The sequence below is a fragment of the Chionomys nivalis genome, chromosome 12, assembly GCF_950005125.1.
Source record: "Chionomys nivalis chromosome 12, mChiNiv1.1, whole genome shotgun sequence".
NCBI classification, from domain to species: Eukaryota; Metazoa; Chordata; class Mammalia; order Rodentia; family Cricetidae; genus Chionomys; species Chionomys nivalis.
The window spans coordinates 3,808,201-3,834,335 of record NC_080097.1 but is presented as its reverse complement, the minus strand read 5'-3'; the positions used below and the strand labels follow the sequence as shown (position 1 = coordinate 3,834,335).

Sequence of the window (26,135 nt, the reverse complement as noted above, 5' to 3'; positions counted from 1 at the left end):
CTACCTTGTCCTTCGAAATAACATCTGTTATTGGTCAGAACACTCGAAGTGGTCTAGGCCAGCTAGCCGTGGGGCCCCAAGGATCTACCAGCCTGTCTCCATGTCCCCAGCACTGGGATTACAAGCTTAGGCCACTGTGCCAGGCTGTTCCCCACTCTGAACCTTGTTACCATTCCATGTCGGAGAGTGTGGACCATGGTAGGGTTGGCACCTGCCTGTGGAGCAGGAGATCATAGAGTGTGGACCATGGTAGGGTTGGCACCTGCCTATGGAGCAGGAAATCATAGAGTGTGGACCATAATAGGGTTGGCACCTGCCTGTGGAGCAGAAGGAAAGCCACTGGTGACATCCTTGCATGACCCTGTGTAAGAGCTTGGTGCTGTGGTCTCTACAAATGACGCAGCCAAAGAGGCCAGCCCTCCCCTGCAGGAAGAGCCCTAGAGCCACACTGTGAATATTTCATGGGCTCCTGCTTCACCCCGGCACGGTACACGTGTATGGACAGTATGTCAGAAGAACCCACAAGTCAACACTAGACAGGCTCCTTGCTAGGCTGGCGAGGATTAAGGTCTACACTGACCACTCTCCGCTCAGAAGACACTTACACTTTAGTGGAAAAGAAAAATGGAAGTGGGGAAATTTTCAAACAAGGCGTTTGGTGCCCAGAAATTCGTTTCCCTAAATCTCTAGAGACTGAAGGGTTGTTTTGGTTTCACTGATTCCACCTTATGGGCAGGTTTCCAGCTCTAACACAGAAAATAAGGAGGAGGAGCAAACTCAACCATCAGGACAACAGCGAACACTCTTGCTCCATCACGTGACACTGTGGAACAACAAGACTGCCAGGCAATCAGAATCCATCTTTAAAAATCTACGCTTACATCGGCTTTGAGATGCCAAATGCAAGCAGCTTGACCCCTTGACCTTTCTTCTCCATTTCTTGTTTTATCTATTTTAAATTGTCACGGAAATAAGGGCGTGCGCCAACCCCACTAATTCCCAAAGGAGCGGTCAGTTCCCTGGTATTCACTGAGTCAGCCTGAGCCTGCCTACAGAGTGTACCTGGGACAGAGAGCATCCCTTTCCCCAGCCCTCTAGTGAGGACATCTGCCTTAAATGCAGACGCCGAGAGAAGCAGCAACAACGTTCAAACCCTTCCATGGTTAGTGGCCAGCCCTGTGCAGCACCCTGGCCTCAGGCACGGCCGGTGTAGACAGAAGAGTGACAGCTGGATGGCTCTTTTGGAAGAGAAGGTGACACAGTGCACACTGCTATGTGTCCTGAGTCCCACTCTTTCTCCTCCCTGAACTCCAGCGCTGTCCCTGGTGTGGCACAGCTGGAGTTGCTCATGACCACCTCCTGGTGTGCATAGCTTCTCTCCCATTGTGAATCTTCCTCCGAGCTTCCTGTGTGTTTCTCTCACATGGGGGAAGTGACAGAAGGAGCGTGTTCCTTAAAGGAGGCAATGGCAAATGTCCCACTCCAAGATCTTTAATAAGTGTAACAGTTTTGCTATTTACCAGGAAATCATTACGTAGAAAGTCTATAAAAGATGAATGCATTATAAATTGAACCAAGTAATAGGCAGAAAGGACCTGCTTTTGATCCATGCATAATGCCAGCGACGTAAGTTGTTCCTTTTGATGGACGTTCTGGTTATCATTTTCTTCCAAGCCTATAGTTTCCTTCCTAATCTCAACACCCTTGTGTGCTTGTACTTTATCTGCTGTATTGTGTGGTTGGAGCTAATAATACAAAGGACTTCCGTGGCTCAATTCATTTATTTAAATTCAAAAGAAGGCTAAAAAGCCTAATCTGTCCCTTGCTTTGAGCAGAGCTGTTACGGGTCCATAGGTAATGTTATGGATTGAGTTCTGATGTAAATAACCATTCCGTTCCCTGGCAGAAGGACCAGAAGTTCCAGTCAAACGTTAAATTCCATCTGGGTTTCCTGTCTCTGGCACCTAAGAATAGTGAACCTGTGAAAATGTGGTTCCCTATCAAACCGCAGCCCACCCCACCCCACTTCACAAATCTTGACAGATTTTGACTACAGGGAAACTGAGTCTGTGAACACCTGGCCCACCAGAGGTTGACTCTCTTTGGAAATACCAGCTGAACTCTGTCTTTAGCACAAGGATCAGATGGAGGTCTGTCAGGTGGGGGTTTTCACATCTGAGGTGTGTATACTGCCAGCGCTTAATAAATCCTCCTAGCCCTAATCTATCTTGACTCAACCCTTGGCTGCCGATGTCCTCACATCTGGCTACACTGGCTTCTCATCATTCTGAGAACGTGGCCAGCAGACATCCCCAGTGCCGCCTCTTACTATAACTGTTGGCTTTTGTGGATTTTTTTGTTGTTGTTTTTACCAGGTTGGGAGGATTCAAGAACAGGGATGTTAAAAAACCATACTCAACCTTTTATGTATATTTTTGGAGCAACTCTGCTCTCCCCCAGGCTCTAACAACTGTTAGAAAGCATTGATGTTGGAGAATCGAATTGCTCTCATCTCGCAGATGAGAAAACCAAGACGTAGGCTTCTGTAAGGTACGAGTAAAGTTCCCACGGCCATCTGGAGAGAAAGCCACACTCAGGGCTGTTCCGTCTGTAACGCTCAACTGCTTTAAGCTCTGGGTGAATCATGCTTTGTGGACCAGCCCTGGCAAGTCTCAGCAGAGGAGACCAGATATTAAAGAGAGAGAGATCTAAGGCGCTTTGAAAAGATAACTACCCAGAGTTGGCACCGGGTCTGAGAACGGGAGTAGCGAAGGGTTAAAGAGCTTGGTGCCCAGGCCAGACAGAGCCACAGCTGCAGAGGAACTACGCATGCCGTAAAGCGGCTTCACTCGTTGAGTAAAGAAGGGGTTAATGATGATGACGATGATGATAATTATGACAGTTAAGCTCACATAGGGCTTACTGCTTGCCAGACGCTGTTAAACATTCCGTGCCAATCAACTCTGGGTCTTGGTTGAGAAGCTATGACGTTTAGAGAACTGTTAGTATCTGTGTTTGCGGATGGAACAGATGGGGGCCGTAGGTCACACTTTCCAAGTTCCTGCAGCCATAAGAGCAGAGCTGGATTTTAAGACCTCTTAGCCTGGTTCCCAGTCTGTTTCTTAATCCTTAGTTTAAACTACTTCTCCAGGCCACATCGGGAACCCAGGAATGTCACCCCTGGCCAAGAGCAAACTTCCTGACTGCGGGTTTCAGGAAGCTTATGGAATGCCAGGATCTAAGAGGCCCTTCTGTGGTTTTTGTCTGTGTATGTTAGTGGTCCAGGACATTCAATGTCCCCAGGAACCACCTTCCATGGCCAGTGGTGGGATCTAGGATGCAAGAGTGTCACTTTGAGACCACATATCATCTGCCCTGATGGTTACATCCTGCAAGGCCTGCCCCCTGGTCCTGCCCCAGTGTGGCCTGTTCCCGGGGACACATTCCTGTTGAAAGTCCAGTGGCCAAGCCGAGCTGGGAGGGACAGAGCTCAGAAGCATCCTCCCCTGGTGTCCATCCTCCCCGAGGGACCATAACCGAATCTATGAGCCATCATGTAGCCGAGGCGAACACACAATTAAAATTATTCCTCATTAATTCACTGTTTCTGCTAGGGGCCGGTGCTCCAACTGTAGGTTCACCAGCGCAGGGGATCAGTGGGATAGAGTGTCTGTTACCTCCTGTAGAAGCTCTTGTCCAGGGGCAACCCTTCACTCCTTAGTTACTAGATTTTCCTTCTTGCTTCCATAGTCCAGTTGATGTTCTCAATTAGCATACTAGGAAAAGATTCTAAAAATTACTTGTTTTATTTTTAAAGGCAATTAAAAAATCATTTTTCTATTATGCTTTTTCTTTCTTACTCCAACCTGATTCTGAGATCTTTTCTGTGCCAAAGCTGCAATTTTTCAATCCCATGCCACATATTTTAATGACTGCATAATGCTGGTAGCTCAAGCCTGTTGTTCTGCCAGAGATGTATTACACTCATTCAGTGTCTCGCTTTGTCCCATGGCGGAGCAGCATGGGTTCTCTGTATTGAAACCTACCAGGGTTGCTTATTTTAATAGATTCAATTCTGCTTGAAATTCAAACTTCATTCTAACCACCATCTCTAGTCTGAATCTTCCTGGAGTAGAGATTCGGGAGGTAGAATCAGCCACACAAAATCAATCAGAATTCTACTAGGATTTTATAAAGCAAGTCATACCAACAACAATACAGTTAGCAATGTAAAACCTGAATAATCAAGGCAGCAATTAAATAGACCTTAATATATAGATTAGATCCAAGCTTGCAAAGGCAATGAAGACCACGTCCTTCAGCTGTGATCTCACTTTTTTGTGATCTGAACTCTACCCACTTCTTCCTGCTTCATCTTCTCTCATCTCCCTGGCTCCTACTCACGCCCACTCCAGGGTCCAGCCTGGGAAACCGCATGCAAGTTCTTAGATGGTACATTCCTTCCCAAAGCATGTACACTTACAGCAGCACACTACACACATACTCAGTACACGTGAACATACCAAACACAACACATATAACCACATACCATGCACAGCATACATTCAACATATGTGTACAACACACAAGCACACACACACATGTGCGCGCCTACACACACACACACACACATGTGCTTTGGCAACCACCCATTCCCATGTTGGGCTCCTGGGTATCTTTCAGTTCTCTGTTTAGGTAGCTCTTGTCATTTCTGGTCCTCCCCTACCCTCGCATCCTAGCGTTCCCCTCTAGAACACACCTCGTAATTTGTAATTACGATTTTGGTTCACATCATCTTTACGACCAGCCCACAGGCTTCATAAAGGAAGACAGTATATCTTGTTTGTGCTCCTCCTTGATAAGCACGAAGCGTAGTGTTCAGTCGTGAATATCTGTCAAGTGAATTGGTGAGCGAGACCTGGCCTGGAATCTTACAGCCATCTACCCCTCCTATGCCTGGCGGCCTCCCTCGTGAAAGGTGAACAAGCTTATGTGAGCTGTGCTTTGCAGACTCAGATCAGTCCTTCTTGTGAACTCGCCACTGGCGGTGCTGTGCTCCCAACTTCAGCCTTCCTCCTTTCCCAGGGTTGGATGTTGCTTCCTGCATTCCCCGAGAAAGGCCTCTACCAAGAAGCCAAAGAGAAGAAACATCAAAACTAAGGAAAAACAAGAAACGCATCGCAGCTGCTGCAAGGGAGTTTCCACTGCATCCTTGTCTTCATTTCTTGGGCTAACCCCAGGAGACACTATCTTTGACACCTCAATTTTGTTTCATGATAACCTCTGGAGATGCGCCCGTTTCTTCACACTGTCCCCTCAGTAATTTGTGACAACCTGCTTTGATAACCAGCAGTTTCCTTGTGCAAAGTTGTGTGTCCTGAGAAATCATGTGCCTTCACGAGAATTTCTCTACATATTCTTCATTGTGTCAGATAGCTCTTTATAGTTGGACAGTAGTTTTTCCTTAGGATTTTGGAATCCTATAGGGTCTTTTACTAAAATTCTGTTTCCAGTGCTTGAATTGGTATGCCTCAGATATCCAGGAACCAACATTTCTTAAAGTATTGGTACCAGACTGAGCTAGAGGCTCAGGGATATTTGTTTATACAGGAACAGTTGCAAAAATTATAGAACTCAAAATAACTCCAAATATGATACTGGAAGGATCACAATTAGCCTTTATCATGAAAGTTTATCCCACAGGAGAAATAAAAAAACTAGTAAGAATAGTCATAGATCTGTGATCTCACACTTGCTCTGAACAAAATACAAGTCTTTCCTTGGATATCGGTAACATTTCTCAGAACTTCCTGTGTGCCAGACAGCTCTCTGAACTGTGTGTCTTAATTTATTTGATGGCATAACGTCTCTATAGGAGGATGTAGTCATTATTGTCATTGGATAAATGAAGAAAGTAATCAAAGAGTAACCCAAGTCATACAGGTAGGAAAGGGCAGAGCTAAGCTGAGAGCCCAGAACATGAGTCTAACGGTGCCTGTGCATCCTCCAGTGCACAGACCAAGCAAACAATCGCCTCTCGGTCCCAAATCCCCACATATGCACATGTCAGTAGATTTAAATTTTGTTCTGCATCCTATTGTTTTGTGAAGGATGCAGGAGTTCTATATTTGTTATCTCTCCTGGATTTTAACTGTTGCAAATAAATATCCCACTGAAGTGATAGAATCGAGTCAGCAAGACATGGATTCACAATACAGCCCCACTTACTAGCCAACAGATGATCTAGAAGTTATCCTATTCTTGGGTCCTGGTTATCGTTTAGTGAAGTAGGCAATCATCGCTGCTGCTGTAAGGAGAGGTGAGATACCCACTTATAAATTGCCTGGCACGGTGGTGATCAATACCATTCTGTACTCAGAGTGTGTCAGTGAGGACAGCGGGAAACTGAATAAATCCCCATGAAAAGAGGAATCCTTCAATAGATGATGAATCTAATGGTGTAAACCATGTTGTATCACCAGGAAAAATGGCTAATATAGTTCTCAGGGGCTCTGGTTGTAGGAAGGAATAGCCACATCAACAAGAAAAGCATATTTTCCAGCCATTTGAAGTCAGTTTCAATAGCAACAAAGCATGGGATTAGAAGAATAGTGGTCAAATTGAAAAATATATCTCTGAACATTCTACCATCATGATGCATCGTGGGCATTTTGCTGATTTCACTCCCCCACACACACACACTTAGATTCCTGCTTCTCCAGCCTCTGCGTTCCCCACACCTACTCAGCTGTGTACACAGACCCACACGTGAATCAGGTGTGCAGTCACTTGGTTGTCTGGTGCCAAGTGCAGAGTGTCTGGCTGAAGAGTTGGGACTCTTAGCTTTTGTACGGGAACCTGCCTGTGTTGGATGCCCCTGCGCTCCGGCTGATAGGAAGTAGCTGTTTCAGGTCCTGTCTGTGTGTTTCGGTCGCCTTCCTTCACAGACGACAGAATTCATCCTGGACATCAGGCATCAAGGCAGCTGACTCACCGACTGGCTGCACGCTGAGATGAAGGAGCTGGCCCCATCAGAATGCTCTCCCGGAGGCTGGGGGCGGGATCATCAAGAGAGAAGAGAGAGCTGGATGACTGAAATGAGCTCACAGGAGTGGAGGGACCCTGGGAAGTCACGGAGCCTTGAGTAAAGGTAGAATTCAGAAATGAAGACAAAAAGCTGTCCGGAGAAGATGTGCAGCGATCAGAGAGGGGGAGGGGAAGGGTAGAGTCAAGTCCAGGAACTGCTCCAGTTTCCCTGGTGCCCTTTCAGTGAACTGGGCCTTACGATGTCTGTTTGCACGCAGGAATCAGAGTAGGAAAATCCATGACAAGAACCTGAGGCTAAGGATCTGATGTTGCTTACTCTGAAGATTTGTGAAATATCAATCATTTTCGTGCTTATCCCCAAGACAATGAGGCAGTTGTTGACACCGTTGAGTAGAGATGGCTTCAAGATGGCACAGGTTGATGGCACAGACCGCCAGGACTGAGCCTGAGGCTCAGGTCTGCCAGTCGCCATGGCTTCTAGGGGAAATTCTCAACTAGAGAAGAAGCAAGGGATGCCAGAAGTGCAGCTGGAATTAGGGGAAACACAGAACTCCAGATGTTCTGCATCAGCGTCGCTGTAAACAAACTCATTCCTCCAGCTCCACCAGGCTTGCCTTAATTTCTTTTTTATCTGATAAACAGACCCATACTCTTTTCTTGCCTGGTTGCAAATAGACTAATTCTTTAGGGAATGGTGATATTCCAACTGAGTAACACAGTTTGCTGCTCTTTCTCTGGAAATTGCATAATTCACACATCAACATAATTCTCCTATGACTGGTAGTTTTGCAAACTTTGGAACTTTGCAATCCCATATGCAATTACTTTTCAGGTCTGATTGTATACACACCCGTCACCTGCTGGTTTGTTTGCTTTTTTTCCCCTCTCATTTTACCGGTTTCCATGTTCTGATGATAACACAGTCGTGAAGACTCTTAATTCTGTCACGCTGCGGGACTAAATGGAGTCTCCTTTCCTGGGGAAGGGTGGGGAAAAGGGTGGCAGCTCTGTTTATGTATCGGCCCCGCAGGTGTTTGTCCCAGCTCGCACTGAGCTAGCGCCTGGGTGGGTTTCAGCAAGCAGTTCCAGGAGTTCTGTCCCCATCGCCTCACCAGCAACAGCCGCAGACTGCTTGCTGTGTTTGGCCAGTCTGGAACTCACACCCCAAACCCTGACTCTCATCTCCATCACACGTGTGTAAAAGCCCACTCTTCATGTTTTCGTCACTCAAGCATGTACAGACCAGAGAGCAACAAAGACCTTGTGGGTCAAGATAAGCGTGCCTCTCTGATTGTGAAGGCCTTCTCCTTGCTCTCGGCTGGCATCAATTTGAAATGAGTTGTCTAGGTTTGACATAAAGAAAGATAGAAGGAAGAAAGGGAAGGAGGGGGAGGGGGAAGGAAGAGAGAGGAATGGGAGGGACCTTGATAATCATGTAATATTTGACTCATTTTTTGTAACACACACACACACGGCACAGCCTTGGAAGATAAATGAAAGTAATGACGTAATGACTGTGACATTGCTGGCACTGGAGTGGCTAGCTCCCAACTGCAGTCCTAACCCCAGGTTGTCCATTTTGCAGGGCCGCTGTTCGAGAGAGAACTGCAAGTACCTCCACCCTCCAACACACTTAAAAACTCAACTAGAAATTAATGGGAGGAACAATTTGATCCAGCAAAAGACCGCAGCAGCGATGCTTGCCCAGCAGATGCAATTTATGTTTCCAGGAACGCCACTCCATCCTGTGGTGAGTGTACCTTCTGTAAGGATAGGCAGGCGGGTGACTGCCCGGGCAGTGCCGCGCAGCGACCGAAAATGACCTCCCCTCACTCGGTCGCTTTGGTTGCGATTACAGCCGATAGCTCTGAATCGCAGTGGGTGCTAAAAATGAGCTGCGTGTTTTTCTCTTCATTTAATAGAAATGGGGCAAGGACTTCTGATCAATACCTTGGAAATTTGCACCACACCAGCTCTTTCTCATCAGTGAACTCTGCATTTCAGACCAGCTTCATATGGAAATCGGTCCATATTTCTATTTGGAGTTTGTGATGTCTGGCTGTGTGTCGCAGAGGTCGTGATGCCTAAAATAAGTTTAGCGATGTATTGGGTACTTTATGCGGTTAAGGGCATCATCTAAGGAAGAGGAAAGGGAGACTGGAGACGAATGGGCTCTCCAGTATCGTGCAGCTGATACGTTGAACTTGAGCTAGGTCATTAGCCAGGGTGCTCTGCACAGCTTGCTCCAGCTGGAGGCCGACAACAGCTGCATCAGAAGGGATGTCACCAGCAGCCACACACCAGGAGATGGCCTCCTCACTTAATCTTCTGTCTCCCCCAAGCCTGCAAAGGGCGTGGTAACCGCTGCAACAAGAACCCCAGATTCCATGTCCCAGGGAGTTGAGTGGATGAATATGTACTGTGTAGTATTTTTCTCCTTGATGTCAGTGTTTGAGTCCACCACTTTAAAGGTCTTGAAATTGCTTTAGAAGTAAGGCCCTCGGGGAGAAAGGAGTGCATTCGACGCCAGTGGGTTTCGTTTACAGTGTGAATTATGTGTCAAAAGCAAGGTGATTTTTAAAAAAGCCAAAGTGAGTGGATTTTCACAAAAGATTATTCCACAGCAATCAGTCCGTATTGTAATAAAGGTCTGTGTGAGTAAGCGCAGCTAAATTTAAAAGGGTGGTGACCAGCTACCACCACTTCCTCTGCGGTGTTCCCATGAGGTGGGTTGGGGAGAGGAGGATGGGCAGGAAGAGTGGAGAGACCTTAGCCATGTTCTGGAAGTTCCATGATTCACCTTCGCCCAGAGTGGGGGATAATGCAGGTGATTGCAAGGTAAAACAGACACAGCCTCTGAGGATAGACAGATGTGAGCACAGGGCTGAGGAAGAGCCAGGCAGAAGAGAGAAGGAGATTGCCCAAAAAATGGTTGACTGAAGGAAAGGGGCATCAGTAAGTCATCACACAGGACCCAACAGAGCTGTACCAGATGGGCAGACCTAAGGCACACGGAGCTCAATCGAAACACCAGCCATTTCAGTGATTCTGTTTAAAACTCCGCCATGCATAATTTAAGATTCATTTTTTGATGTGCACATAAATTTGTTTTATTAAATTACCTAAATGTTAAAATAATGTACTTATACATATTAACTGATGTCTATGGCAGTAAATTTAATATGAGCCAGGTCGATATAACAGTGGCATGTTATATATCTCAGTCATTCAAACTATACACTTCCTGTTTGTAGAATTAATAAGAATCGACCCTCGTACTCAGTCCTGTTCATACTAATAAGAAAAATATATTCATGCCTTAAATATTATTTGAACTATTTAAGAGGGTTTTTTTGGTGTATTTTTGTATTTACCTCAGATATCAATCAGAAGTTGATCACTATTCCATAAAAAAAGGAATGGCCCACTTAAATATTGCAATACTGGTTTCAAAATCACAAGAAGTATTAGAGTACAGAATGTGCTGAATCTAATATTCAACAACTTACCAACAGATTTTCCTTAGAATTTTAAAGATGAATTTGTATCTTAGTCAGTTAACTAAATAATGGCCCTCAGAGCTCTTGCTTTCTATAGATGCTGGTAGATAGGTGATAGGTGGATGGATGGATGGATGGATGGATGGATGGATGGATGGATGGATGGATGGGGTGGGGGGAACACAGGGTCTTTGCAGTTACAATTACAGTCCACAGATGGTGAGATTCTCTCAGAGTAAATGTAGTCACGAGTGTCCTTAGAAGACAGAAGAGATGGACAAGGTGGGGTTGGTCCAGACAGAAGACCACGTGTCCAAAGCCAGCAGATAGAAGAGACAAATGACGGATGTTCTCCCCCAGAGTCTCCAGAAGGACCATTCTCTGCCAGTGTCTTGCTGACAGAGCGGCAAAGCTGTTTTCGGGCTTGCGGCCTTCTGCACTCTGACAGGATAAATGAGCGTCGTATGGCCCGGCAACAAGAGTCAACTCAACAGCAAATAAACTGATGATCAAAGAAGTGAGAACCAATCCATGTGGTCTCCTCCCAGCCTCAACTTCTTCACGGGGCCGCTTCTTTTTCCTTTCTGCCTCCCACTGTCCATGGAAATCTCTCCACAATATTCTTCTATATTTCCAAGCTAGTGGCTGCTTTTTACCTTCCTTGTTAGTCTGAATGCTTGATTACCCACACTCCTCATGTTGAAGCCCTCCCCTCTCAGGGTGACATGATTTCGGGGTTTGTATTAGGCAAGGTTCTCTAGAGGAACAGATGATAAGGGGACCCCCTAGACTGCTAGCTTCCACAGTAGTCTGGAGAGGCAGATCACCGTGTAGCTGCCAAGTCCAGGAAGCTGAGCGGGTTCTCTCTGGCACTGAAAGCCTGGAAGATATCTCAAGAACTGCAGGGATTAGCTCCATGTTGAAAGGCAGAAGAAGCTGGAGGCGGCTGTGATTGGAGAATTACAGAATAGCAATAGTCTTCCTCGGAAAGGCAAGGGCTGCCTTGGATTTGGTTTTAGCTTAGGAAGCAAACATTTCATTTGTGCTTCTCTTTGGCTGATCCCCCTCCACCCTCTGCTCCTGCTTCATCTTTCTGTCTCCACTCTTTTCCTCGTTGTCCCCCGACCCCACCCCAGTACATGAGGACCTTAAATTTTCCTCATGTCACTAGGCCTAATGACTTCAATATTTAATTTTGACTGTGGCCCATAAAGTCCCATGAATTCTACTTTCCACACAGACCTGGTTGCCTTAGAACTGTACTAGGAAGGTAAAGGAGAGAAAAGCAGGAATATGGAGGGAAAGCAGAGGAAGAAAATACTAAGACCAGCCCTGCAGAAGAGATTTTCTTCACGAAGGCTTTCTGTGGATCTTCCCTCAGGCCTCTTCAACTGTGTGTTTGCCCTGAGCACTGACAGGCAACAAACGGAAAGAAACAGAAAGTGTCTTAGACCTCTTGGTAGCAGCATCATGCAGAAACTACAAGCTTATCATCCAGACTGGAGCTGGTGTGGTCCCAAGAATGGGGTCCTCCGGAGTGCCTGCTCTGCTCCTGTCTCGGCTGCCTGTGGAAAACCGATCTCAGATGCCATGATCTGTGGCTGGCATGGATCCTCTCTCAGGCATTTCATTTTCAACCAAGATCTCAGAGCCACTTTTCCTAGGCAGTAGGAACCGACAGCGCTGCTCAGAGCAGGCCCACACATCTTATCTACAGAAGGCTCAAGCCAGTGCTTGCTGTCTATGCTCCAAAGTCATGCGGACATGGTATATTGATTCCAAGCGGCCTGATCTGGGGAATGCTCACTAGTGGACGTCAGCCCACGCTGGGAGGCAGGAGACCAGGATGCTTTGCTTAGACTCACCCTCAGTAGTGTTGGCTGGGGCTTAACCTTTCAGGATCTGCTCGTTGACAGCTCTCACCTACAAGGCTGTAATTCCTTCTGCTGTGCTTGCTTCTCATGGCTTAGTTTGGAGAGATTAAAGAAGACAGCATGCGTGATAATGCTTTGAACATGCTAGAACCATCCACAGATGCAGAGTGCTATGGTGTGTCCCATGACTGCTACAGAATGCACATCTCAGCAAATGACCTCACGTGTCTTTTTCACTCATCAACGAAGAGCACTGCGTGCTAAAATGATGCTGTCTAATGTCTAATTGATGCCGTCTAATGTCTAATTGATGCCGTCTAATGTCTAATTGGTCTGTCTTCATAAGGCCTGTGAACTTTTTTAAACATGTGAGTTTCCCGCCATAGAATTTTCCCAACGTACATTTTTTTAAATATGAAGACCAGATACTTGCTGCAGTTAAATTCCACGTTTCACATCTGTTGAGTGTATTGTTGTGCTGATTACACTCACATTAGAGAAACATTAGATAATTGGAGGCAAAGACTGTGATGATGTGAATGTTTATGCCGCCGATGACAGCAGCTATTTATAGAGGTTGGACAGTGGGAAATAGAAGAGAAGCAGCCATTTGTGCAGATGAGCCTTTCAGTGATTTTACGTGTCCATTGCAGGTGAGAAAGCTTAAAACTCAGACAAGTAAATTTCCTCTTCAGGAAGCAGAAATAAGCGGGAAAGGACTGGATTTGCACATAGGTCTCTCAGCATCTAAATCCTGCAATTGCTTTTCTCTTCAGTGACATTATGTCCTAGTGAAATATTGCCACTATCATCTGAAATGCACAATGAATATATTCCAGAACCTTAATATATTTCAGGTGAACAAATAGCATAGCTTTGAATGCCCAATTTGACATTCTGTTGGAATAAGTTCGTTGATATCAAAAAGGATTTTGGAAAATACATCTTGAGGTTCTAGCTTATAGATAGATATCCAAGGGCCAATGTGCAGTTATATCACCATGATCATCTGTGGGAGAAGAGAGTTGGAAATCTACATGAATTAAAAAAAAAAAAAGAGGGGCTGGAGAAATGGCTCAGCAGTTAAGAGTGCTTGCCAGTTTTCCAAAGGACCCAAACTTATTTCCTAAAACCCGTTAGGCAGCTCATGAAGGCAGGTACTAGAGCTCCAGGGGTATCTAAACCCCTCCTGTGACCTCATGGACACCTTTAAACACACATGGCACACACGTGCATAGGCACTGTGAAATAAATAAATGCAAAAATAAAGCATTTACATCCAGAAAAGTCAAACCAGAGGTGTTCATGAGAGTTTCCATTTGTGTGAATACTGGCTTTGTCCATTCTTCTTTGAATTGAATCATGTGGTACGAATATAGCTTTTAATACCTATTTTCATTCCTCATTTTTGAGAATGGTCTCCAAATCTGGTCACACACTCTTCACATAGTAAGGCTTTTAACTGCCGAGACCTATTCCAGCAGCCTTCGAGGCTTTAGGAATCCGCACGCCCCCCAGGGCAGTTCAGATACAATGAGTCCATTGAGTCACTGATGTGTGTGGTCTCTCAAGGTTGATATTTCTAATCCTAAAGAAAATACAGACTTTATACTATTAGGTTACTTTTTTCCATAGTACTGAATTACCAAAGGGACAGTTACAAAACGCCATCACTTTCTATAGTTATGACTCCAGTGGGTAACACATCCCATCCACGGAAAATTCTGTAGAAAGTCAAGGAGGAAAACACGCTAAACCACCAGCCCTTTTCAGTGTGCGGAGCTCGTGTTGCAGTTTCTCCCAAAGCAAACATTATTTCCGAACCATAAAGCTGTAAGAGTTCCTCGTGGGAGAACTACGCAGCGTTCCTCCCAGACCATTAGAATCCCCTCCTGTAGCTCTCAGCCGCTTCTCCGGAGACTTCGCAGCCTCTCTGGAAGTCTCTGCACCAACTGTCAATACTTTGCTGTCTCCCGACATGGTGACATGATCATTTGTAAGAGACATTGCTCTGTCGTCCTAAATGAAAATACACTCGCACAGACTGCTAGCTTTCCCATGTGCTAAACAGCTCATCCAGACTCTAGACAGACAACGAGAAGGTTACCCACAGTGTAAAAACAGAGAAACACATTATGACGCACGGCAACGGCGTAGCTCAGTGCTGGAAAGTCACGTGACGACCTGGCTGGAAATATTGGGGAATTTATCGTGAACAGTTTACACATTTGTCTGTAAGTCTGGGATGTAGCTCAGTGGAAAAGCACTTGCCTATCACATGGGAGACCTTAGCTTCAAGCCTCAACACTTCAAAAAAGAAAAAAAAATCTGTAGCTTAAAACCAAGCAAACAAATAAAGAGCCATTAGGTCCAGTTCAGTGTGCAGTTTATTCCTAGAAAAATCCTTGGAAACCATGTTAACAGTGGCTCTTCAAGGGTAAAAATGCATAGCTTAATTGGTGGCTCGTGCCTATAATCACAGAAGGCTGAGGCAGGACAGTGCTGAGTTCACAGCCAGCGTGAGCTACGTAATAGTTACCATCTACCCTGGGATGCATATGGAGACATTGTCTAAATAATAAATAAATGTGAAATAAGGTTTGTTGTCTAAGTATGCATAATGTATTTTCTGAAAGATGGCATTATGTAGATGTCCGTTAGATGGAACTTTAAAAAACAGTCATCTTCCCAGCCCACAGTGTGACTCTTCTTAGTGAGGACTGTAGCGATGGGAAGCATGGTTCATCAGAGACTGGGCGTGTTTGTCATTGCTTCTCTGAGTGTGTGACTCTGGGGCTTTAGAGGTCATGTGATAAAATATCCACAGTTGAAAACTGCAAGCTCTCCCATCCAACTTTTCCAGAATGGAAGGATGTATCGACATATCGACACATTGTAGGTACACACAAAAGCACCTATGAGTTGGGCAGGTCCGTACTGCAGGTCCGTACTAGCGATGAAAGATTGGAACATACTGGTCAGCCTGAGCAAAATAGATCCCTAGGAAGTTAGCGTGTGAAAATGTCTGAGTTTGATTATAGCTGACTATCAAGCTATAATCAAGGGGTGTTTTAATTCATGTCCCCTGTAGAGACCTATAGGAAAATGCAGAGATGACCAGTCTACATGTTGTAGGCCTTACTGCCTTTGGGTTAGAACTCTCAATAGCTTGGGATGATATGTAATTTGGGTGTTCCTCTGATGCTCTCCCATATGTTGATATGGTTTGGGTAAGAAAGGATCAGTAATGTTTTCATTTTTGAGGATCAAAAGATAAAAAGAAGAGGGAGTGTCTAATGAACTTTTGCAATTAAGAGTTGAATTGTATAACTGATACAAAGGATATTCTAGGCAGGAGAAATTTTTTCTCAAATGGCATTTACTAGTGCTTTGTGGAATTTTGCTCAAATGACACTTGTTGGCAAGTTTTGAACTAAACAAGATTTTCCTGTGTTGTTTCCCTTTAACAGCCCACTTTTCCTGTAGGTCCCACCATGGGGACAAATACAGCTATTAGCTTTGCTCCTTACTTAGCGCCTGTCACCCCTGGAGTTGGGTTAGTTCCAACAGAGATTCTACCAACTACACCTGTCATTGTTCCCGGAAGTCCACCCGTCACTGTCCCGGGCTCAACTGCAACTCAGAAGCTTCTCAGGACTGATAAACTGGAGGTACTTCAATTATGCTTGTGTTTGGAAATGCATTTTGGTAGAAATGTATGTCTGTTAGAATGGATGAACGCTTGTGACGTAATTTCATCCTTCAGAAAAATCCATGTGCGGGTATACATGTGCATGCACACACACACAGTTGTAAACCCTTGTGTTCACAGTTCTTTGGTGTAAAATTAAAAGAATAACTTTGATATAAGCAGAAGTCAGTTAACATAGGTTCTATGCATAAGAAGAAAATATTGACCAGATATGGTGGCCTGTGTCCGTAATCCCAGCACCAAGCAGCTGAGGCGAGAATCCTGCCACAGGTTCAAGTCCAGACCGAGCTACAGAGAAGTCCTGGCCAGTGTGGGCTACAGAGTGGGACCCTGTCTCAAAACACTAGAAAAATGTCAACCAATAGAATATGGACATCATCAGGATATAAGCCGTAGAGTTGGCTCTTGGTCTTCACACGCTCCCGCTGTGCACAGCGGCAAGAGTCCTTACCGGACTCCAGGAAGTTCTGAAAATGGTCAGAAGCCGACAGTCAGGGAAATGGGAGCACTTGAGGACAAGAGGACAAGAAAATAGCACGTCAGCTCCCAACAGTTGTATGAGTCAAGCATGGGTACTCTAGCATGTTCCAGATGCTACAGCATCTTAATGGTGTTACTGGTAGGTAGGATTTATGTGGTTATTGATAGGTTGTCTTTAACATATCATATTTAGGGGCTGGAGAGATGGCTCAGTGGTTAAGAGCATTGCCTGCTCTTCCAAAGGTCCTGAGTTCAATTCCCAGTAACCACATGGTGGCTCACAACCATCTGTAAAGAGGTCTGGCGCCCTCTTCTGGCCTTCAGGCATACAGACAGAATATTGTATACATAATAAATAAATAAATATAAAAATATCATATTTAATTTAACATAACATATTTAATTTGACATAAATTCAAATATTCTATAAAAATCAGGATTGAGTGCGTGTATTTACACACACACACATACACACATACACTTTTACATTTGGATCAAGCAAATCCTCGTGGGCTTTGTTGAATATTTTTCTTTAATCAGAGCTAAGGATTTGCCTATTAACCCTGCTTTGCTATCCCAGTGATAGTCAACAGAGCATCCCGTATGGCTATGTAAAGATCCTGATAGGTTTCTGAAAGGCTCCATTAATTCCAATATTGATTAGAATTGTTAGGCAGTCTGTATATACTTAGAATGCAGGCCTATTGAGGAATAGTCTTCAGGGTGCATTCATTTAGATACTAATCAAATAAATCGTGAGGACAAGAAATGTTTGTGGGCCGTGGCAAATGCCTAGAATTTAGAACTCAGGATGTCAGACTTGGATATTCTCAAAAGTGCATTCTTCTCACTGATCTTCTGTCTGGACTACGTGGGCTCTAGAGGAAGAGAACATAAATTTTATTTATTTATTTTATTTTTTTAGACATTTTGGAAACTTTAGGCTATGCTATGGCTCCTGAATCTGCCCTGAGGATGGAGGTGTTTGGGGCTCCACCTGCTGGGGCTGAGGGAGCTTAGATGCTCAGGATATGATAGTAAAAATCAAATAAAATGAGGAGAGGCAGGAGCCTTCACAGTCATTGAGCTTTGTCCCCATCCTCAGAGAGGTGAACAGATGCACCATCTTCCCAGAACTGTTTATACACTGTGCTCGCTTGGTCCATGGGTAAACCATCCTTCTGTGCCAGGACTCTGTAGCACCCTAAGATGATTATCCAAGCAGGGGTACCCAGTTGTACACATGTGTGCTGTGTAACCAGCACACAGGCACTATAAGGCATAGGTAGGTAGACTGACTGAAGAGACCCTGAATGGGAGAGAAGGGGAAAGAGGGAGGGCAGGGAGGCAAGGGGAGAGTGAAAGGGAAGGGAAAATAAATGAGAAGAGAAAAGACGGTGTGTACCAATGCAGAGCTATGGGCACACAAGCATTGTAAAATGGAACAAAGAATGATGGTACATGATAGAGAGATGATGGTAGATAGATAGATAGATAGATAGATAGATAGATAGATGATAGATAGATAGATAGATAGATAGATAGATAGATAGATAGATGATAGATAGATAGATAGATAGATAGATAGATAGATGATAGATAGATAGATGATAGATAGATAGATGATAGATAGATAGATGATAGATAGATAGATAGATAGATAGATAGATAGATAGATAGATAGATAGATAGATGATTGATAAATGATAGATCATAGATAGATAGATGATAGATGGATAGATGATAGATAGATAGATGATAGAGATAGATATAGGTAGACGATAGATAGATAGATAGATAGATAGATAGATAGATAGATAGATAGATAGATAGATAGATGATAATAGAGATAGATATAGGTAGATGATAGATAGATAGATCATAGATAAATCATAGATAGATGATGATAGATAGATAGATAGATAGATAGATAGATAGATAGATAGATAGATGATAAATAGAGAAGACAGACAGACGCACACACACAGATGCGTGAGTAGTGTGATGTTGGATATGTTTATGTGTTATATAATTTGTATAACTGTGATAAGCATTCAAAGACATGTATGTAAGTAATGAGAATCAATATGGCATTCTTTTCAGCAACAGTGGTGACTCTGTTCAATTATTTTTCCTTTGTTGTTTTAGGTAAAGAGCAGATTTCAGATAAAATTCTCCATTTCAATATTTACCCTAGAAAAAGGGACAAAGCACAACCCAAATTAGTTTGTTAGAAATTCCGGTAACTTGGTTCAAGATCATAACAGTTTTCCCATCTGTGAACCTAAATGCGCCATGAGGGGAAGTGGAAAGGGTGTCTCCTAGGTCTCCTTCCTCCTTTCCTCCCTCCTCCTCAACTACCTCTTCCCCCTCCTCTCCTGCCTCCCATTTCCCTTCCCTCTCCTCTCCTGTCTCCCAATTCCCCTTCCTCCTCCTGTTTCCTAACTAAACCCCTCCTCTCTCTCCTCTTATTCCTTCTCCCCTCCCTCCTGTGACCCTTTTTCCTCCTCTCCCTCCTCATTTCCCTTGCTCCTCCACTCTCTCCTCCCATTCTCCTTCCCCCTCTCCCTCCTCATATTCCCCTTCCTCCTCTCCTTCCTCCCCTTCCCCCTTTTCCTCGGCTACTCCTCTTCCCCTTCCCCTTCTCTCCCTCCTCCTATTTCCCTCCCCCTCCTCTCTCCCTCCTCTTATTCCCCCGTTCTCCCCTCCCTTCCATTCCCCTTCCTCCTCCTATTCCTCTTCCTCTTCCTCCTCCTCCTCTCCCTGCTCCTGGTCCTCTCCCCCACCTCCCCCTCCGTGGGCACGGTGGGCACCAGGCTTTCTTCTGCAGCGCTCTGCTCTTTCCCCTTGTCTCAGGTATGCAGGGAGTTCCAGCGAGGAAACTGTGCCCGGGGAGAGACAGACTGCCGCTTTGCACACCCGGCAGACAGCACCATGATCGACACAAACGACAACACCGTAACCGTTTGTATGGATTACATAAAGGGGCGTTGCATGAGGGAGAAATGCAAATATTTTCACCCTCCTGCACACTTGCAGGCCAAAATCAAAGCCGCGCAGCACCAAGCCAACCAGGCCGCGGTGGCCGCCCAGGCAGCCGCGGCCGCGGCCACAGTCATGGTAAGTGCACCGCCCGCGCCTGCACCGCACACCGCCTCCCAGGCCGCGGGTGGTGCTTGCGGGTGGGAAGGACAGCTGGGAGACGAGGCTGCCATTCCTGCTGCTCCGCTGCCTAAGTTCTGTTGTCATCCCCCCACCCCTTTTCGTTTTGTTCTGTTGTCCCCTCCCTTCTTCACAATAACTAAATCCCCAAGGTGCAGGGAACCCCGGCTGTGAGCTTTGTCCCTTCTTCGATCCACCTGTACGCCCCATTCCCTTTTTAACTGGCATCTTGGGCCTAGGGCCTTAATGAATCAGAGGGCAGTCAAGAAAAGTCAAACTCAGAGAGCCCACAGGAAAACAACAGATGCGGCCAGCTGCCGAAGCTCCTCTAGAAGGAGCTGGAACCTCCAGAGATACCCAGCAGCCCGTGAGCCAGCCAGACACCAGCTACTCTTCCTGTTGTCTCTTTGCCCTCAGCCCGGGCAGAGCTTGCCAAGGGCCTCAGGGAGATGTCAAACCCAGTGGCAACTAAAGAGAGAGTGAAACTGGAAGCGAGTGAGTTGGTGCTGAAACACCTATACTGTACCCAGGCTAGCCCTTCTCTGTCCCTCAGGAACCAATGCTGTTACAGCCCCTGAATCACTGTCCCTGGCCACTGAAAACAATCATTTTGGCCACCTGAAAGACTCCAGAATCCTGAGTCTCACCTACACTCTCAGGATCATAACTTTAATTTTTAAAAAATAAATTCCCAGTTTGAACTGAGAAAGGTAGCTCATTGGTTAAGAGTATGCCCTGGTCTTTGAGAGAAGGAAAGTCTGACTCCCAGCCTTCACCTCAGGCGACTCACAGTAGCCTATAGCGCCGTCTCCAGGAGGCTCTAACTGCCCTAACAAATGCACATCTTCGAACACAGACACACATACACACAACATGTAACCATTCCCAGATGTTTTGCATGGTGTTGATTGGAGAATCACGTACCCAGACCACGCCCCAATCTTGGCCATATTGAGGAATCAAGTGAATGGGTTAGAAAGGATCTGACATTGATCTTAACCCTAAAGCAGCTTTTCGGAGAGCTGTGTGCTGGGCAGGGACCAGGGGCGTGTCCTCCAAGGTTTCCAGGTGGCTCAGCTCCTGGGTTCAGCCACAGCTGAGAACCAGGGCGCTAGGATGCAGACATTTCTAGTGGATTCCTGAGAAATCTGCTTTAATGCAGTGGGCACAGTGCAATCATTCGTGGACAGCATTAGAAACCTGCCAGCCATGAAGGACCTACTGGGTAGAGTAAATAAAAGAGGCTGTGCCCTCGAAAGCTTGGCATGTGAGTGGGAGCAGTAGTGCTTCTCACTCACAGACTGAAAAACACGATGGGCTTGTGGTCCTCCCTGGGAAAGAGGAGGTGAGACTTCAGAGACGAAAGGTGTCACCCAAAGCATGGTCTAGGGGCTGGAGAGATGGCTCAGTGGCTAAGAGCATTGATTGCTCTTCCGGAGAACTCGGGTTCTATCCCAAGCACCCACCTGGTTCACAATCATCTGTACCTCCTGTTCCAGTGCACTCCATACACTCTTCTGGTCCTCACAGACACCCAGGCAAGAGACGCTCAGACATACATGCAGGTCAAACACCCTTATATACACAATAAAAATAAATCTCTAAGAAGTTGTCTCGAGCGTGCTTTCTAGCCTAGTAGATACAGTCCCACAGTGATGAGCACCCGAGATGAAAGGGGGGCTGCCACTTCCCAACACCTCCTCTCCACTCAGCTTCCCTTACGTGAGCATTTGTGGAAGTCCAGACCTGTCCCAAGTGGTAGGGTCTCAGCAGAAAGACGCTCAGAGCTTGTCTGCTATAGTGATTGTGTATATAGGTCTTGCTAGTCTGAGCTCCAAGTGTGTCTTTCCTCTACCTTCCTGGGGATTTCTCAGACTGTCTCTTAGTCTCTTGTGTTCTTTCTTTTCTTATGTGTTCAGACAGTACAGAGTGTCTCGGTCCCTGCACATGTGGGGCCACGTGTGTCCACATGAGGGAGAAATGCTGCCATGGAAGGGCTTTAGTGAAATCGAGAACTCTGAAACTTGGAAACAGGGAGGAGGGATCGAAAGATAAAAACATGCAGATAACTCCATGGATATGAAAAGTGAATTATTTTTAGAGCAAATGTGTCCTTTACATGTCTCTTAGTGTAGAGGACTCTGTTCCACGTACTTAGTGAATGTCCTACTTCATGAGAGTCCTCTATGTGGTCACTTTCAGAGCAGCTCCAATTCAGTATTCTGGGTGTTGATTCTTGACCAGTAAGGTCATTCATGTATTTTATAAGCCGTGCTAGGTACACAGGCACTCCCTGGGCTAACTGGGCCTCTGGTATTAAGACAGTTCTCAAATGACTTGACTTAAATGACCAAGTTTATTGACCAATAAACTGCTTTTCTGCATCAATTAACACCCCAAGGAAGAAGGAAGGAAAGCAGACTTGGAGATGTCATGGTTGTGACCAGCTAGCAGCTCTGTCTCTCCTTGTCTTCACCTCCCCCCAGCATGTCAGTTCCATGTTCTGACACCAACTTCTCCCCATGACACAGCCCATGGCTTGAGACATCTCTAGGGACACATTTTTACATCTGATGACAAAGAAAACAGTTTTTTCAACACAGTCTCTAATTAAGGGGGGAAATCATTGTGATTTTGTCGTCTTTGTGGCTATCTCTGTGGTCTGAGCGATAGGAGCTGATTAGCCTGGGTCACAGTGGCCGTCTCTCAGTATAACATATGATAAGCTCTGGAGATCAATATGGAAATGTTTATCCCTATAACTCAAACACCTGTGAAGATTAAAAACATGATAGTTACAGTGACTACCATGCTTAGCCCTGATTTTCTCCAACCTCCAGTTATGTCTAATGTTTTCTAGAAGCTGGAGTTCCCATACATACAATCACCACCAGTTCAGTCCCTGAAGGGGGTGTGAACCTAGTCTGTGTCAGCAGCATGTGACCCAGGCTGGTGGGATATGAGCAGAAATGTCCATTCACCCAAACGGGTCATCCCCCAGCCTCACAGCCTGAGCCGTAGCTGGCTCTGCCACACGCCCTCCTCCACACAGGTCATCCCTCAGCCTCAGTCTGAGCCGTAGCTGGCTCTGCCACACGCCCTCCTCCACACAGGTCATCCCTCAGCCTCACAGCCTGAGCCGTAGCTGGCTCTACCGCGCACCCTCCTCCACATTCTCAGGGAAGCTCACCAGAACACGTGAAGGTTGCTGCAGTAGGCGCTGTGAGAGCCAGTTACCATAGTTTCCTGGATTGTGACACCGTGCCCAAATTTGGCGTGCTGAGAAGTCACAGGATCTCGAAGCATCTTCCGAGGCAACCTAAAGCAATGTCATTTCAGAACAAATGCAGTGCCTTCGTGACAGTGGCAGGGTTACTGAACCTGTCATGTCTTTCGGTTGCACGGGTGTCTCCTCTGAAGCCAGCCTGGGTACGGTTTGATGAACCTCACAGGCACCGTTATCCAGAACACTGTGCAAAGCCTGTTCTATTTTCTTATTTAGAAAGGCGAACAAGACGCTGGGCACAGTTGAAGATGTTAACAGTTCGTCCACCTGAGTTCTGTGACAGACAACAGCGTACTTCCATGGTGTAATTTCTTATTCTTGTCCAGGGATTTCTCCGCCCCCCCCACCCCCCGCTTTCTGAAATAATCAGACATTAAGAAAGAATTTAAATCTCTGACTCTCGAAAAAAAAAAAGAAGCATTTATCCCATTTGAACCTTATTCTTTCATAATACCTCTTAAAACATAAGCACCACTCTCAACAAACTTTCCAAATGGGAGAGTAAGCTAGTCGGAGGTAACTCTTCGGCAGTTTTAACACAAAGGGTGCTTGATCTTCATGTGCAGTCCTTGTTCATGTAAGCCATAGTGTGTACAAGGAAACAGGACACGCCGCTGTTAGTCCGATAAGTTTCAGTTGTCACAGGCAAACACACACAGGAGCTCCAAGCACCATGCTTCCCCTCCACCTCGGTATACAAAACCGGTAAAGCAGCCCTTCTGACTGCTCGTGCAGGGTTTCCTGGCCCCCGGGTTTGGTCCTCAGCTGTCATGCTGACCTGGATGATTTTTCTTCTCACCTTGATCTGAAGTGGGGTGGGTTTCTTGACTCTGAAAGAGGAATCTCTGCTTCACATAAAGTCTTGTCATGTGTGTTCATCCATTCAGAACAGCTGGAGAAAACCCCAGGCTAGAAGCTCAGTGATGCAGACAGGCCAGCAAGAATAGAGTCCAAGTCTCTGGCATGAAGTAGAGTTATAGTTAAACGGACCCTTCATGCCCTGGGAACTCCTAACACACACTGGGCTCCACCATCCCTAAGGTCGGAACTAAGCCTGAGGGTTGACCGATCATCAGTGCAGGGAAACATGCCAGCGGTCAGTCTCACCTGGACCAGCACGCGTGAAACCTTCATACTTCAAAACCTCAGTGTATCTTAGAAGATAGTTGTACCTAATAAAGGAAATATACCATGCAGTGGGGAAAGAGAAGTGTCACTGCCCTCAGTTCACAGTTCTCAGCTTTCTGAACTCCTAGGTTACCCTAACCTCTAAAAATTAGGTTTCAACTACCTGAGAAAGGAAGAAAAGGAGGGAGGAAAAAAAGAAAGAAGGAAGGAGAGAGAGAGAGAGAGAGAGAGAGAGAGAGAGAGAGAGAGGCCGTTAAACTTCCATATACCCGCTTTGGACTCAGCCATCTGTTGAGCATCTCTCAGGCCATCTCAGTGTGTCCTGGGAGAGAGCAGCCATGAAGTACTCTTTAGTGAATCCAAATCAGCTGAAGGTCCAAAACCACAGTAAGTGCTTAGGGCCCACAAGAAGGTCCAGTTTGTAAAGTCCTTTACCGCCAAGCCTGATGACCCGAGTTCAGTCCCTGGGACCTATATGCTGGAAGGAGCACCGCCTCCACACGCTTCATCTTACATACATGTACAAGTGCACACACAGATAAATAAAAACAAACCAAACAATACAGACCCTCCCTGTGTTAGTTAACAATGTGAAACTATACAGGGATGAAAGAGTTTAACCAACAGGGAGTCAGGGAAGTTTCATGATACTGTACTTAACATTTAATAATATCCAGGAGTTGTTAGGTGTTATGGCCCATGCTTTTAAACCCAGCATTCTGGAGGCTGATGCAGGAGAATTGCTGTGCATTTAAGGCCAGCCTGGGCTACAAAGGAAGACCTGGTTTCAAAACAAAAAGGACTGTCTAAGAGCTTGAACTGTTTTTATTTTCAACATTCAGTTTTATTTTGAAAAAGGAAATCAGTTTTGTGTTATTGGATGGCCTTTATCCAAACTGCCTCCCAGAACATTCTGTCCACGCCGGCCATTCTCGGCCCACAGTTCCCTCACGTGTTTCTCATCTCTTTCCCTAAGCTCCACGGTTCCTAAGGTATTTGATCCCGAATCATCAAGTGAAAAGCAGCCCTGCCCTGGCCAAATTAATTGTTCCCATCTTGAGGGCAAAGCACCTCAGCTTTCGTCACAAACGCGATTATTCTGCGCAGAACTCCGGCCTGTGAATTCTATCAGACAGACCTTGGGGATTTACCTATTGTGCCAGCCATAGAGGGGGGTATCTCATTGTTTCTATTTGCACTGAAGCTGCTCCCTTGATTTCTTTATTTTCACAGAATTCTGTCATAGGGTTTTTCTACCTTTTAACGATTAACTAGAAAAGAGGAATTTTTTTCATTGTCGTCTAAATCAATCCAGATTCAATGCTTGGTTGTTTAAAGGAAACTCTCTCCCTGAAAGTACGGTTCTGAGTTAAAGGTTCGCTTCCCTTCGACAGGCCGTTTTAACTCTGCCATTTTAACTGCTTGTTCTAGGGAAGGTCCCACTTGTCATTAACTGGCTTGATCACTGATAGTAGCTAAAAGTACAGATAGCATAACTAAAGAGAAATTATTTTAATACCCAAGGACACGAAATGCCTTTCCCAAGGGTATTTTCTTAGTCTAACCCGGTAAGTTGTTTGAAATGAATTATAATTTCAAATAAATGCAGTAGAAACAGAACGGATGATAAGTTGGTCAGAGGAACCAGAGTAGAGTGGATGTGGAGAGTTTGGAAAGTTCCTTTTAAATTCGAATCACACTAGATGTGGGACTTTAATCCTCCTGCTAATCCCATCCTAGCAGAGTGAAGGGGAGAACTGAGACAATCACCCGCGTGATTCAGCCAAAAAATAATGACCCAAACCCAAACTGTTTCGCCTAAATAATCTTGTGTTTGACTATTTTTTGCCTGAATTTTTTTTTGTCTCAGTTTGCCACTTCATTTTGTTAGGTTAGATCTGAATCAAAACATACCCAAACAAAGATTTTCAGGGTGGGATATACTT

The 26,135-nt window shown here is 45.5% G+C and overlaps 1 protein-coding gene across 8 annotated transcripts in view; it reads left to right on the top strand.

The window, feature by feature from the left end:
• Mbnl2 (muscleblind like splicing regulator 2) overlaps positions 1-26,135 on the top strand; it is a 152,756-nt gene that overhangs the window by 90,545 nt on the left and 36,076 nt on the right. For all 8 annotated transcript variants that reach the window (XM_057786214.1, XM_057786217.1, XM_057786213.1 and 5 more), the window contains exons 3-5: positions 8,633-8,797; positions 15,892-16,092; positions 19,470-19,733. In XM_057786214.1, the coding sequence (XP_057642197.1) occupies positions 8,633-8,797; positions 15,892-16,092; positions 19,470-19,733 (630 nt within the window). The remainder of the gene's footprint in view (positions 1-8,632; positions 8,798-15,891; positions 16,093-19,469; positions 19,734-26,135) is intronic.